Source organism: Oncorhynchus keta, chromosome 35, assembly GCF_023373465.1.
Source record: "Oncorhynchus keta strain PuntledgeMale-10-30-2019 chromosome 35, Oket_V2, whole genome shotgun sequence".
Taxonomy (NCBI): domain Eukaryota; kingdom Metazoa; phylum Chordata; class Actinopteri; order Salmoniformes; family Salmonidae; genus Oncorhynchus; species Oncorhynchus keta.
Genome location: NC_068455.1, coordinates 49059295 through 49072951, shown reverse-complemented (window position 1 = coordinate 49072951; position 13657 = coordinate 49059295). Strand labels below are relative to the sequence as shown.

The 13657-nt window shown below is 41.9% G+C and overlaps 1 protein-coding gene across 2 annotated transcripts; it reads left to right on the top strand.

Annotated features, from left to right (window-relative positions):
• Window positions 1–375: 375 nt before the first annotated feature.
• Window positions 376–8699, top strand: LOC118368582 (protein odd-skipped-related 1-like). Of its 2 annotated transcripts, XM_035752800.2 has the most exons (4): window positions 376–901; window positions 1144–1239; window positions 6253–6993; window positions 7801–8699. In XM_035752800.2, the coding sequence occupies exons 3-4, from the start codon at window positions 6293–6295 to the stop codon at window positions 7931–7933; spliced, it is 834 nt and encodes a 277-aa protein (XP_035608693.1). In that variant the 5' UTR covers window positions 376–901; window positions 1144–1239; window positions 6253–6292; the 3' UTR covers window positions 7934–8699. The 2 variants fall into 2 exon arrangements, with proteins under 2 accessions (XP_035608693.1, XP_035608692.1); XM_035752799.2 differs by lacking the exon at window positions 1144–1239 and having other exon boundaries at window positions 395–901.
• Window positions 8700–13657: the final 4958 nt, after the last annotated feature.

The window sequence follows — 13657 nt, the reverse complement described above, 5'->3', positions numbered from 1 at the left end:
AATGGAATTATTTTTAAAATAGCAATTTGCTTTTATTCCAATGAATATAATAATCGAAATTATTTGTTTTGGCGATTTTTGCCCTTCAGATTACAGATCGTATGCTTTAGGTGCATGAGGTTAAATCCACATGTTGTTGCATCCACTAATAATACCAACCCTATGGAAATAAGTATAAGCATTGTTATTAAAACTAGGATGATGCTGATAATAACAATAATATTAATATAATGTGGATAATAGCTTCATAATTATATTAATGACATGCCTGTTTATAAAGTCTATAGGCCTCGACGCTGGTTAAAAATAAACAATTTTCAGTTATGGGCTAGGCAAAATTGCAAATTGATACTTTGATTCGTTTGTAAATAGGAAAATGCTGTATGCATTAAGCTCATTAAGCAACGTTTTGTTTTAGTTCTTTAAGAAAAAGAGATCACGTTTGACACTGTGCTGCAGCTATGTTCGCCCGTACAACTATGTTCGCCCCCCCACCACTTTGTGGCATAAAGTAAGCCTACTTCCAAAACAAGGGGGAATTGAGTTTACAGTAAAGAGCTATCTCAAATTCGAATGGGGGCTGACTAAATGACGCGCATGTGCGAGTAAAGGGTTTGGTTGCAATAAAGAGGCGGTTTGAGTGCAGACCGCAGGGCAGTAACAGAAGGCGTCTTCCCCAGAGTCACTATAGAAGTCCTGCACACAACTATTTGGGACAGCTGTGAACTACACGCGCTTACATTCTGAGCTCGGTGTGAACATGCGGGGCAAGTTGTCTTGCGAAGTCAAAAACTTTCTCTGAACTACTTGAAACTTTTTTCCAAGGCGTTTTGCATCGGACCGTCCCCAAGTTTTTAACTCCAGGACCCCTCCGGATCCAAGGACCGACCAATCTGAGCTGGTAACTATTTCCTTGTATTACATTTTGTCTGCAAATTTTCTATGAGCCATCTGTCAGAATATGACGTTTAAAAGTTGTTTATGTTCAGGCTTCTTCGGGGGGAATGAACAAAGCTGTCAACTTTAGCGCAACTGGTCCGAGCTGAGTTCTAGTAACATAACTGTTCCATTAAAAGTAAATATAGGTGTTATTACAATATCCCCTAATATTCCGTTTTTGACTTTTGGCATGTTTTAACGCAGGAACTAGAAGTAAACATCGTCGACAGTGTCTCGAGCTTGCATGGAGTCAGTTCTGGGTGCCTTCTGAGTTAGATGCGCCAGGCGAGTGTGAAACAGGTGGGATATTTCACGTGTTATACGGGATCCCTAGGTAAGGGGTTATGGTTAAGGATAAGGGCAGGGGTTAAGGTTAGGGTATGAACGTCCCAAGCACTCTGGATAGCACTGACCGATCTTTCAGAAGTAAACGCACGATGTGAAGTTGATTGAGTAAAATCAACAAGGATCTATGTGAAAATAAAGAAATAATTCAATGCAAAACATACATTTCGTTGAATTGCATTATACATTACATGTTCTGAGTCAACATAAGAAAGATTCCTGTGTTTGATGACGAGGATGGCCATTGATTTTGAGGGTTTTCCCCAATTTAATTGATCCAAACCAGTATGAAAGTCGTAGTGAATGCATGTTTCTGTTGTTTATAATGTATAATAGTTTTCCATTAATTTGTGGCATAAGGTAAGCCTACTTCCAAATATTAGTAATATATTGATTTACTCAAATATAGCTGGAATGGTTAGGATGATTATGACCATAAGGCTATCGTTGTTATTTGTTTTAGCTGTATCTTATAGTACTTACTTCAACGAATTACAATAGGCCATCAAAAAACTAAAGCTAGTGTCTGCGTACATTTCATAATTTATTTTGATATCTATCAACTTTAAGCTGTCTTAGTTGTAGGGGAATTTCATGCATATTTAGAGTTAAACCACTGTGATGGAATATAACGAAAGTCGTCAATTTATTGTAGGCTACTTTACATGGATAAGCGTTATAGTTTTTTACTTGAACACACGATCTATCAGTGTTTTCTGCTGTAGGAATCTATACATCTCATATTAAAACACGGTATTTTGTCTGGAATTACAATCATCTGAATTAAAACAGTGACCACATGTTTGTGCTAATTGCTATGAACAAATTCACGGGTTTATGGTATGAAATATGATTTGGAACAATTGTCTTAAATTGGGATCATTCTTAGGACTATTCATTTTTTAATTGTTATTTTCAGAGAGCTTTTTCCCACGTTGCTTAGGTGCACACATCAGTTGCTTTATTTTATTTTATTGCGCTCAAGTGCCCATATCCTCTCATGTTCTGCATCAACACACGGTTAAAAACATGCGCATTCGCGGTAATTGCTGCACAATTAACCAAAGGATCTGCATTAACATAAGAACTCTGAAGTTGCTCTCCAAAACCCATTGGGCACAGACGTCAATTCAACATCTATTCCCCGTGGTTGAACGTAATTTCATTGAAATTACGTGGAAACAACGTTGATTCAACCAGTGTGTGCCCAGCGAGTACACACACGGTCACCATTCCATCTATAATAATTGAACACTATGTTTCTAAGAAATATACGTTGTAGTCTACTTTAATCCACTTTTAAACAGGAGAGCTAATAAAATTAAATCATCCAAGTTTGCATGCAGTTTTGTTTACCAAAAGGATATGTAGGCATATGACAGAAAGCCTATCCTAGCCACAGTTGTGAGGTTAGGGCTTTAAGGCAAATTGACAATATGGATTTAGTTTGACTGAGTCGTAGCCTGTAGTTTCCCTAGTGTATTTGCTCCCGAGTGGCGCAGCAGTCTTAGGCACTGCATCTCAGTGCTAGAGGCGTAACTACAGACCCTGGTTCGATAGTGGCTGCATCACATCCGTCCGTGATTGGGAGTCCCATAGGCACAATTGGCCCAGCGTCGTCCGGGTTGGGTTTGGCCGGGGTAGGCCATAATTGTAAATAAGATTTTTTTTTTTACTGACTTGCCTAGTTAAATAAAGGTTCAATAAAAAATATATAATAATGAATAACACAAAATATTCCCACATTCTTTAATCCTAAACTAGTGCATTTGTCTCTTTGTTTATGTACAACCTGAAAGATGCAAGCTCCCTCTAAATCCTGAAATTACATGTAGGCCTAATGTTATAGGTAAGGCCCATGTCTCTCGGCTACAAGAGCGCGCATATATGGATACAACATAAAGTGAGCCCATTAACTATTTCATCACCTCAGTTTAGATACACTTGTGGCAAGGAAAAGCTGTGCTGATTTTCATCCATTTTGGCGTGTGGGGACCGAAATGGGAATGCTGATTTGATTTTTCTTGTCATACTAACAATAATATACCTGCGTGATATGTGTGTGGGACAATTCGATCATGCTTTGCGTTATCTTGTATGTTCAAATCTCACAACACGCCCGCTTTCGGCCGAGGAGCGGGATTTAACAGTTGGCCAGTCACGACCAACCGGGAATGGGACGTAGCAGTGTTCAGCTTGATTGTTGAGTCGTTGAGATGGTATGTAGACATCAAAGGGTTATTAAGGATACGAGACGGCTCGGGAGCAACCGCTGATCTCCCCTAATGACCTCTAAGTAAAAGTCAATTACTTCTGCGTCACGATCAGAAAGGAGAAATCCCCGGGGGACGTTTGAACTTCGGTAATTCTAATTAGGGCAATTTCACTCTTATTTACTGCAGCGCAACCATGGCTCTCACTCACTCCCCACTTTTATTTATCAACATTTTAGGCCTATGTTCACCAATATAATCAAGGGGTATTTTTCTCTAATATGCCTATCTATATCCATGGAGACTATTATTATCTATATCTTGTTTCGGCCATATCTTGTGGTTTCCTTATTTTATTATGACACAGTATATATGACTAAAGTAGATAACCCTTGACCACTTTTAACAATAATATTAATAATATCAACCAGTAGTAGAATTATGACGAAGTCATATTTGCAGAGCAGTAAAAAAAAAAAAAGGGAATTACACACAAATCCATATGACTAACAAAATCAAACAAAGCAAATGGCATGGCTTAGGGGTAATGTTTTTTTGGTGGGAAGCTAAATCATATCACAATGGTGCGGCATGCCAGCTCTGTTTAGACTAAAACAGAAAAGACACTGGATAACTGTGTCATATCCTGACCATCAAATAGGCACAGAAACAGAGGCATTATTGTGCTTTGTTATTTCCTCTTATCAAAACCTGTTTAAACAGATTCACAGACAGGGCTATACATTAAAAACATGAATTGGTAGCACTGGTGCTCCCGATTTAAAACACTTAAGAGCACCACATAAAATGTAGCCTATATGAATTTGAGGTACTTTTGAAGTACATGGTGTCCACAAGAAACTAACTGTAAAGACGTTTGTTCATTTTAAAAGCTAAAATTGTGTTTGTTTTTTCATGAGCAAGTCTTCACCACACATTTCTACATGTAGCTAAGGTGTTTTGTGGTTGTCTAATCAGTATTTTTGAAAAACGAAATGTGCACGAAAATTAACGAGCAAGTGTCTGCTTGCTGGCTGAACCAGTCTCAAATTAATCCATATGAAATGAAAGCTGTGCTAACAACGTCAGTTCACACACTCAATGCTCCCTGTAGCAAGTGTAGTGAAATTATAGCTAATAACAGCACACGTGAGTTTTTCATGATAAAACTGTTTCTGTTCTGCCGAGATTAATTCACCAATTTTTTGCTGCACAGCTGACTGCTTTAGCTGTGACGTTATCGTGTTTTGCCAACTGTTACAACGTAGGCACAGTGCCAGCTGTCAGAGTCAAATACCTGCTGATTTCTGAGAACAGTCCCATAACTTTGGTGCCGTACAACTTCATCAACAAGCTGGCAAACTAGCTACCGTATTGGCCATTCAAAACATGATATCACTAGGCTGCTAGCTGGAGCAAATTTGCTCAGCTGATCAAGCATGGTTTGCCGTAGTAGCCAGTGCGTCATACCTACTGTTAGGCGGATGATCTAAATCCTGATTTAGTTCCATGTTTGGTTAGACAAATGGCGCCTGGCAACTGCGTGTCGTGTAAGAATGACGCCATCTGACTTGAGACTATGCATTGATCTCCTGAAGAAGCTGTCCCTTTACCATTGTTCTGTACCCCCAAATGTTTGGATACACTGGTAAAGTTACCAGGTTGTTAGCTAGCTAGCTAATAAGGCAATGTTAGTAAACTAGGTGTTAACGGCCCGCGACATGATTTATTAATGTGAAATATTGCCTGCCAATGGAGATGCATCCAGCTGCAGCTGGAAAAAAACGTAGTGCTGGTAATATACTGTAGTCACAACTTTTCAATGGTTTGGGCTAGGAACAAGCGGTTTTATCTGTAGTTATGGTGCAACATACACGCTCACTTTTATTTACCCAGGGCACTCGGAAACAGCGGTACAGCTAAACCTCATCATTACGACAATTATAATCTAGTCGCACTGGTGCAAAATATTTAGGAGCATATGGTCACACTTTAGAGCCCTGCTCACGGAGGCATTTCACCTCAGTGAATGGTGTCATTCTATTTACCCTGTCTTAACAGCTCCCGGCATGTTTTCTGGGAATGGGAAACACCCACACCAAACGCACACCAGTGTCTGTGTGTCAGCACTGGGAGTGCAGTGCACACCTTCTCTTCTCTGACCTGTACACATGTGCCACACACAAACCCACACATGCAGGCTGTCCTCACTCATCGTGTGCCTTGAGGACAATACGTGATTCATAGTGTGTGTGTGTGTGTGTGTATCAGACCATGTGTTGAGCTGGTAGCTCCTGTTGCACGGAGGTCTGGTTCAGACAGCTCTTATCACTGTCTTCCCCTTTGTCTCAGCGGTAAAGGGATACATTCACATGCATCACCTTAATCCACTGATATGAGGCCTCTTGAAAAGCAACTAGATAATCAAGCCGGTCCGCTTGTGTATTGGCTTGGCATTGTGGTTGTGCTAGGGTGTGGGGGAAATACGCCAGGATGACTCAAAAAGAGGGGGTAGCAGGAAATACTGAGTTAGAAATGTTATTTGATCCTCATTAAATATCACAATTATGCTTCCTGGTTCGTGATGAAAAAGTATTATCGTCCTTATTTGTATTTTTAATATAGTAGAAGATACTGTTGTTAACAATGTATCATTGGTTTGTAAAACAATAACACATGATGAGTTATACTGTATGTGTACAGTTCTGTTGTGTTGTCAATATGACCTGACTTTTTTATGGTGTTGCTTTTCCAGAGAGAATCCCGTGATCTGGTGATCAGTAGCGACATTAACCATGGGCAGCAAGACTCTTCCAGCCCCGGTTCCCCTCCACCCCTCCCTGCAGCTCGCCAACTACTCCTTTCTCCAGACCTCCAATGGCTTCCAGCTACCCACGGACCAGGTCCCTGGCATCTATAGCTTCAGTGCCCTGCATGCCGTCCACCTCCATCAGTGGACCCTGGGCTACCCTCCCTTCGCTCTTCCCCGCTGCACTTTCTCCAAGCTCCCAGCCCTGATGGACTGCCGCTTCCCAGGCATACCTTCCATCCCCATCTTTCCCCACCTGGTCCAGTCCAAGGACCAGGCCGCTGCGGCCGACACCGCAGCTACCGCCATGGGTCTCTTCCAGGGCTCCAAGAACAAGCCTCAGCCACGCTTTGACTTCGCCAACTTGGCTGCTGCAGCCACCCAGGAAGACCCACTGAAGGCAGAGGACTTGAGCATAATGAGGGCAGTCGCCACCACTTCTCCTCGCCATGGCGGGCTAGGCTGTCTCATGGACATAGCCAAGCTGTCATCGCCCGAGCGCAAGCCCAGCCGCGGCCGCCTGCCCTCCAAGACCAAGAAGGAGTTTGTGTGCAAGTTCTGCGGCCGCCACTTCACCAAGTCCTACAACCTGCTTATCCACGAGCGGACGCACACGGACGAGAGGCCGTACACCTGCGACATCTGCCACAAGGCCTTCCGGAGGCAGGACCACCTCCGAGACCATAGGTGAGACCTGCACTTTTCTATTACAATGAAGCTCAATTTAATGAACGAGGAGTATGGAGATAGATGGCTGTGAAAATATTGTAAATTAATGAATAATATTTTATTGGAAACTTTAGAAATTGGCCACAAAACCTTCTACATAAGAACAGCATAGGATATTAATACAAAATATGAGTAATTGCTTCCTAAATTGTCGTATACACTACTGATTAATCATGTTGAGTCTCTGACAGCGTAATGCATCAGGGTTGAGTCCAATTCCATTTGAATTCATTCTAATTCAAGACATGGAATAGCCCTGAACGGAATTTGCCCCAACCATATCATGCATTGGACCGTTAATCCATTTAGAGCGATAGGCCACTAACATGATCAGTATGTGAAAAAATCCAGTAACAATCCACTATGTGAATTAAATCGGGTAAAAATCTGGTTAAGTAGTGTGAAAAGCTGCAACAAAGGCATGAAGCGATATCATGTGCATATTAAAGAGTTTAGCGGGGGCAATCTAAAGCTAATACATCGGAATGTCTTTGAATTGACATTGGCACTGTTGATATTGATTTGAATTATATCTGTTAGTGATCAACATCAACATTTTGCATACGTGTTGAGTATGAGAGTCATACGTTCTAATTCATACCTTTTAGAACAATATATCACCATAACGTTCACCTCCTTTTTCTCTTTCTTATTTCTATGTTGTCTCTTATTAATTTGTGGCTTTAGATTGATAGTTGTCTTTGTGTGTTTGTTATGTTTTGTTACTCAGACCTGACACTCTTTTTGTTCTGTTCTGCCCTGCAGGTACATCCATTCCAAGGAGAAACCTTTCAAGTGCCAGGAGTGTGGAAAGGGATTTTGTCAGTCCAGAACTCTAGCCGTCCATAAAACGTTGCACATGCAGGTCAAGGAACTAAAGCCATCCAAGATGAAGTGATATTAATATCTAAAAAAGAGGAATAGGGGACACTGGAAAGAATAAAAACAAATACATTTATTAAAGCAAATTTAGGCATTTCGCAGACGCTCATATCCAGAGTGATTTACAGGAGTAATTAGGTTTAAGTGCCTTGCTCAAAGGCACATCAACAGATCTTTAACATAGAACACCTCTGAACTTGAACTGAACTGAAGTGTTCTGACTGAAAAAGTGAAATGTTCACCAACATCTTGAGCTCATCGTGGGGAACGATTCTTCACAGATATTTGAAAATCCTGGATCTCTATGATGTATCCAGACAATTTCCAGGAGCACCTTGGACTATAAACTAAGTTGTTTTTCCACGTTTAGTTAAGAGATAATTGGGCTAAAGGACTTAAGAGCCTGTGTATTGCTTGGGCATGATGAAACCCAGTGGGGCGAATGGATTATACATCTTGGATGTATGGAATGTGATCCAAATCTTTCTGACAAACTTGACCTCTCAGACATTCCGAGAGACTCTCACTTTTGATCCCCACATTGTTTAAGGGACATTACGTGTCTAACGCAGTGTTTTTAAAATTTGCTCATTTGGTTCAAGCCATGTCAGCATATCTGCCTTATTCCTCTTGCGAAGCTCACATTCCAATGTTATTTTTGTACAGACATCTTTTTGTATAATTGTATTTTTGCACTTTAACCTGATTATTGATTATTTACATATATCACTGGATTCCTTAAACTTATTTTTTTTAAATAAATAGTCATTTTCTAAACAAAATAAATATTGTATAATTGATTCTGGTTTGTTGTGAGAGAAATACTATCAAATACTTTGCCCTTTTAATTTCCATAACATCTTTTGAGGTATTTCAATGGAAATCAGTTGCAAACATGTTTTGTTTACTAATTTCCTGTAGTTGACACATTCATTTAATTTGGATTTCCTTGTTTCTGAAGTAGATTCCCTTGAATTGAAACAACTAATAGGCACATTACATAAAGAGTTTAGAGACATTTTCAGCAAGTACCTTGAACCTACTATAGATTGATTACATAATGTATCTGTGTGAGTGTGTGTGTGTGTTGTGAGGTGTAGCAGTGGTCCTAATCTGAATCGCAACATTTTAGGAGTTGGTTTAACACTTGGCAACGTGATTTTGGTGGCAGGTAGCTAACCTTACTGTCAACATTAGGTGTTAACAGGATCATCAGACATGTATATTGTGAACATGAAAGGACAGGTACAAACATTAGTCAATACCTTGCACCCTGTCACTGTCTTCCCTTTTGAAGCTCTCGCAAGTTGTCACTTCACACTATGCATGTGACAGTCATAATGAACGACGTTAAGAGATCGGTCACATGATACTAATGACACCTCAATAGATTACCTTATTCTTCCAAATTCTCCCCATTGTAGAGAACAAATGCATGACACCCAATGACTATATGATACCACACCCCAGTCAATAACAAACTGTTCCCCCAAATGTAATGGAACCTTTCAAGAAACATTCGGACAGTATCAAATGAGTATCTTGGCATAGTTCTAAAAAGAATGTTGTCAGATCATTTCAAAACAGGACCATCAATGTTAGAGGAGAAAGACAACCTGTAACCTACCATAACTGTTTCTGCAGAACAAAATTTGTCATCTGAAACAGTTTTCATATATTTGGTTAGACGGTTAAGCATTTTTGTAAGTTGAAAGGCATGTATAGACGTAAGGGGCTCCCGAGTGGTGCAGCAGTCTGAGGTACTACATCTCAGTGCTAGAGGCGTCAGTACAGACCCTGGTTCGGTCCATGCCTGTATCACAACCGGCTGTGATCAGGAGTCCCATAGGGCGGTGTATAATTGGCCCAGCGTCGCCCGGGTTAGGGGAGGGTTTGGCTGGGGTAAGGGGAGCGTTTGGCTTGGGAGCGTTCTTAGCTGATTTGCCTAGTTAAATAAGTAAAATAATGTTGCGGCTGGCCCGAACCGAGAGACCCATGGGGCGGCGCAGAATTGGCCCAGCGTCGTCTGTTAGGGGAGGGTTTGGCCGGCAGGGATGTTCTTGTCCCATTGCGCACTAGCGACTCATGTGGTGGGCGTGCGCAATGCACGCTGACACGGTCGCCAGGTGTACGGTGTTTGCCCTGACACATTGGTGCAGCTGGCCTCCGGGTTAAGAGGGCATTGTGTCAAGAAGCAGTGAGGCTTAGCTGGGTTGTGTTTCGGGGAACGCACGGCTCTCAACCTTCGTCTCTCCCAAGTCCGTACGGGAGTTCCAGCGATGGGACAAGACTGTAACTACCAATTCGATACCACGAAATTGGGGAGAAAAAGGGGTAAATAAAATATGAATAATAATAATATTTAGAGACTGTGTAACCTATGAAAGCTGTATGGTCTGGTGGAATATGAAATCAGATCTGATTGCACTGCAAAGCATACCTAAATTGCCCCTGTTTCTGAAATAAGACAATTAAACCCTAGCTCGTATAATCCAGAGAAGCCTACAGTACGTTATGGTAGTACCTCTTGGGGATATGAAGCAAAAGCGTATCTCACGCAGATTCGTGCTGACCTTTCTTACTTTGCTCAACGTCTCCTTGGAGCCCTTTACTACACTGATGTTTCATTTGAGTTACTAACCTGCAGCAGTTATTTTTTCTGACCCTGTGTCCCAAATGGCACCCTTTTCCATATTTAGTGCACTACTTTTGACCAGGGCCCATAGGGAATAAGGTGCCATTTGGCCCCGACTGACCATCCACATTGTTATCACATGATCAACAAACTGGGACTGTTTGGAACGTGCCTGCAGTGAACCTTCTCAATCTACGTGTTGGAGTTATTCAAGAACCACTTGGTGCTATGTCCAATTGTACTGATTAGGGAAAACAATGATCTAAGCACAGGTCTTGGATCAGCTTATCATATTCCAATCCAAACCTAAGCCATTATGAAGTTTGAAAATGTAAATACTAAACTGACCCCATTTATTACCTAATACCATCAACCACACAGCCACTAAGAACAAGCTACGGGTGAACATATTTATAGCACTTATAATAAAACATCCATAAATGAGTCACTGACTCATACATAAACATGATGTCAAGGGACAGAGCATTATAAAAGCTTCATGTTACGTCCAACACACGCGTAAAATAATTATGCTAAAGCGTTATTCTAAAATGGATTAACCTTTAAGTCTTTAATGAAGACTCATCTCTTCAGTGGGTCATATGATTGAGTGTAGTCTGGCCCAGGAGTGGGAAGGTGAACGGAAAGGCTCTGGAGCAACGAACTGTCTCTGCCTGGCCGGTTCCCCTCTTTCCACTGTGATTCTCTGCCTCTAACCCTATTACAGGGGCTGAGTCACTGGCTTTACTAGGGCTCTTTCATACAGTCCCAAGGAGGGGTGCGTCACATGAGTGGGTTGAGTCACTGATGTGATCTTCCTGTCTGGGTTGGCGCCCCCCCTTGGGTTGTGCCGTGGCGGAGATCTTTGTGGGCTATACTTGGCCATGTCTCAGGATGGTAAGTTGGTGGTTGAAGATATCCCTCTAGTGGTGTGGGGGCTGTGCTTTGGCAAAGTGGGTGGGGTTATATCCTTCCTGTTTGGCCCTGTCCGGAGGTGTCCTCGGATGGGGCCACAGTGTCTCTGGACCCCTCCTGTCTCAGCCTCCAGTATTTATGCCGCAGTAGTTTATGTGTTGGGGGGCTAGGGTCAGTTTGTTATATCTGGAGTACTTCTCCTGCCCTATCCAGTGTCCTGTGTGAATTTAAGTATGCCCTCTCTAATTCTCTCTTTCTCTCTTTATTTCTCTCTCTCGGAGGACATGAGCCCTAGGACCATGCCTCAGGACTACCTGACATGATGACTCCTTGCTGACCCCAGTCCACCTGGCCATGTTGCTGCTCCAGTTTCAACTGTTCTGCCTATGATTATTATTATTTGACCATGCTCGTCATTTATGAACATTTGAACATCTTGGCCATGTTCTGTTATAATCTCCACCTGGCACAGCCAGAAGAGGACTGGCCACCCCACATAGCCTGGTTCCTCTCTAAGGTTTCTTCCTAGGTTTTGGCCTTTCTAGGGAGTTTTTCCTAGCCACCGTGCTTCTACACCTGCATTGCTTGCTGTTTGGGGTTTTAGGCTGGGTTTCTGTACAGCACTTTGAGATATCAGCTGATGTACGAAGGGCTATATAAATCAATTTGATTTGATTTGATTAAATTGTTTGTTTTTCTTCTCATCAATCTCCACACAATAGCCCATAATGACAAAGAAAAACAGGTTTTTAGAAATGTTTGCTAATAAAACATAAAAAACTGAAATATCAAATGTACATATTATTCAGACCCTTTTTAAGTACTTTGTTTGGCAGCGATTACAGCCTTGAGTCTTCTTGATTCTACAAGCTTGGCACACCTGGATTTGGGGAATTTCTCCCATTCTCCTCTACAGGTTGGATGGGGAGTGTCACTGCACAACTATTTTCAGGTCGCTCAAGAGATGTTTGATTGGGTTCTAGTCCGGGCTCTGGCTGGGCCACTCAAGGACATTCAGATACCTGTCCTGAAGTCACTCTTGCATTTTCTTGGCTGTGTGCTTTGGGTCGTTGCAATGTTGGAAGATGAACCTTCACCCCAGTCTGAGGAGCAGGTTTTCATCAATTATCTCTCTGTACTTTGCTCCGTTTCTCTTTCCTTCGATCCTGGCTAGTCTCTCAGTCCCTGTCGCTGAAAAATATCCCCACAGCATTATGCTACCACCACCATGCCTCACCGTAGGGATGGTGCCAGGTTTCCTCCAGACGTGATGCTTGACATTCAGACCAAAGAGTTCAATCTTGGTTTCATCAGACCTGAGAATCTTGTTTCTCATGGTCTGAGAGTCCTTTAGGTGCCTTTAGGCTCCAATCGAGCTCTCATGTGCCTTTTTCTGAGGAGTGGCTTCCGTCTTGCCACTCTACCATAAAGGCCTGATTGGTGGAGTGTTGCAGAGATGGCTGTCCTTCTGGAAGTTTCTCCCATCTCCGCAGAGGAACTCTGTAGCTCTGTCAGAGTAACCATCGGGTTCATGGTCACCTCCCTGACCAAGGCCCTTCTCCCCCGATTGCTCAGTTTGGCCGGGCGGACAGCTCTAGGAAGATTCTTGGTGGTTCCAAACTTCTTCCATTTACAAAATGATGTAGGCCCATGTGTTCTTGGGGACCTTCAATGCTGCAGAAATGTTTTGGTACCCTTCCCCAGTGCTGTGCCTCGACTCATTCCTGTCTCGGAGCTCTATGGACAATTCCTTCGACCTCATGGTTTGGTTTTTGCTCTGACATGCACTGTCACCAGTGGGACCTTATATAGACTAGTGTGTGCCTTTCGAAATCATGTCCAATCAATTGAATTTATCACAGGTGGACTCAAATCAAGTTGTAGAAACATCTCAAGGATGATCAATGGAACATGATGCACCGGAGCTCAATTTTGAGTCTCCTATGGCAAAGGGTCTGACTACTTATGTAAATTAGCAAAACATGAAAAAAAAAATTAAAACAAGTAAAACAAATAATTTTATCAATTTTAGAATAAGGCTATAACGTAACAAAATGTGGAAAAAGGGAAGGGGTCAGAATACTTTCCAAATGGACTGTATACACAACACATACAGTCGATTTCAAAGTATGTTGAGCGATACAACTCTGCATTATTAGAAAGGCTGAGAATATACATTGAACTTCTATA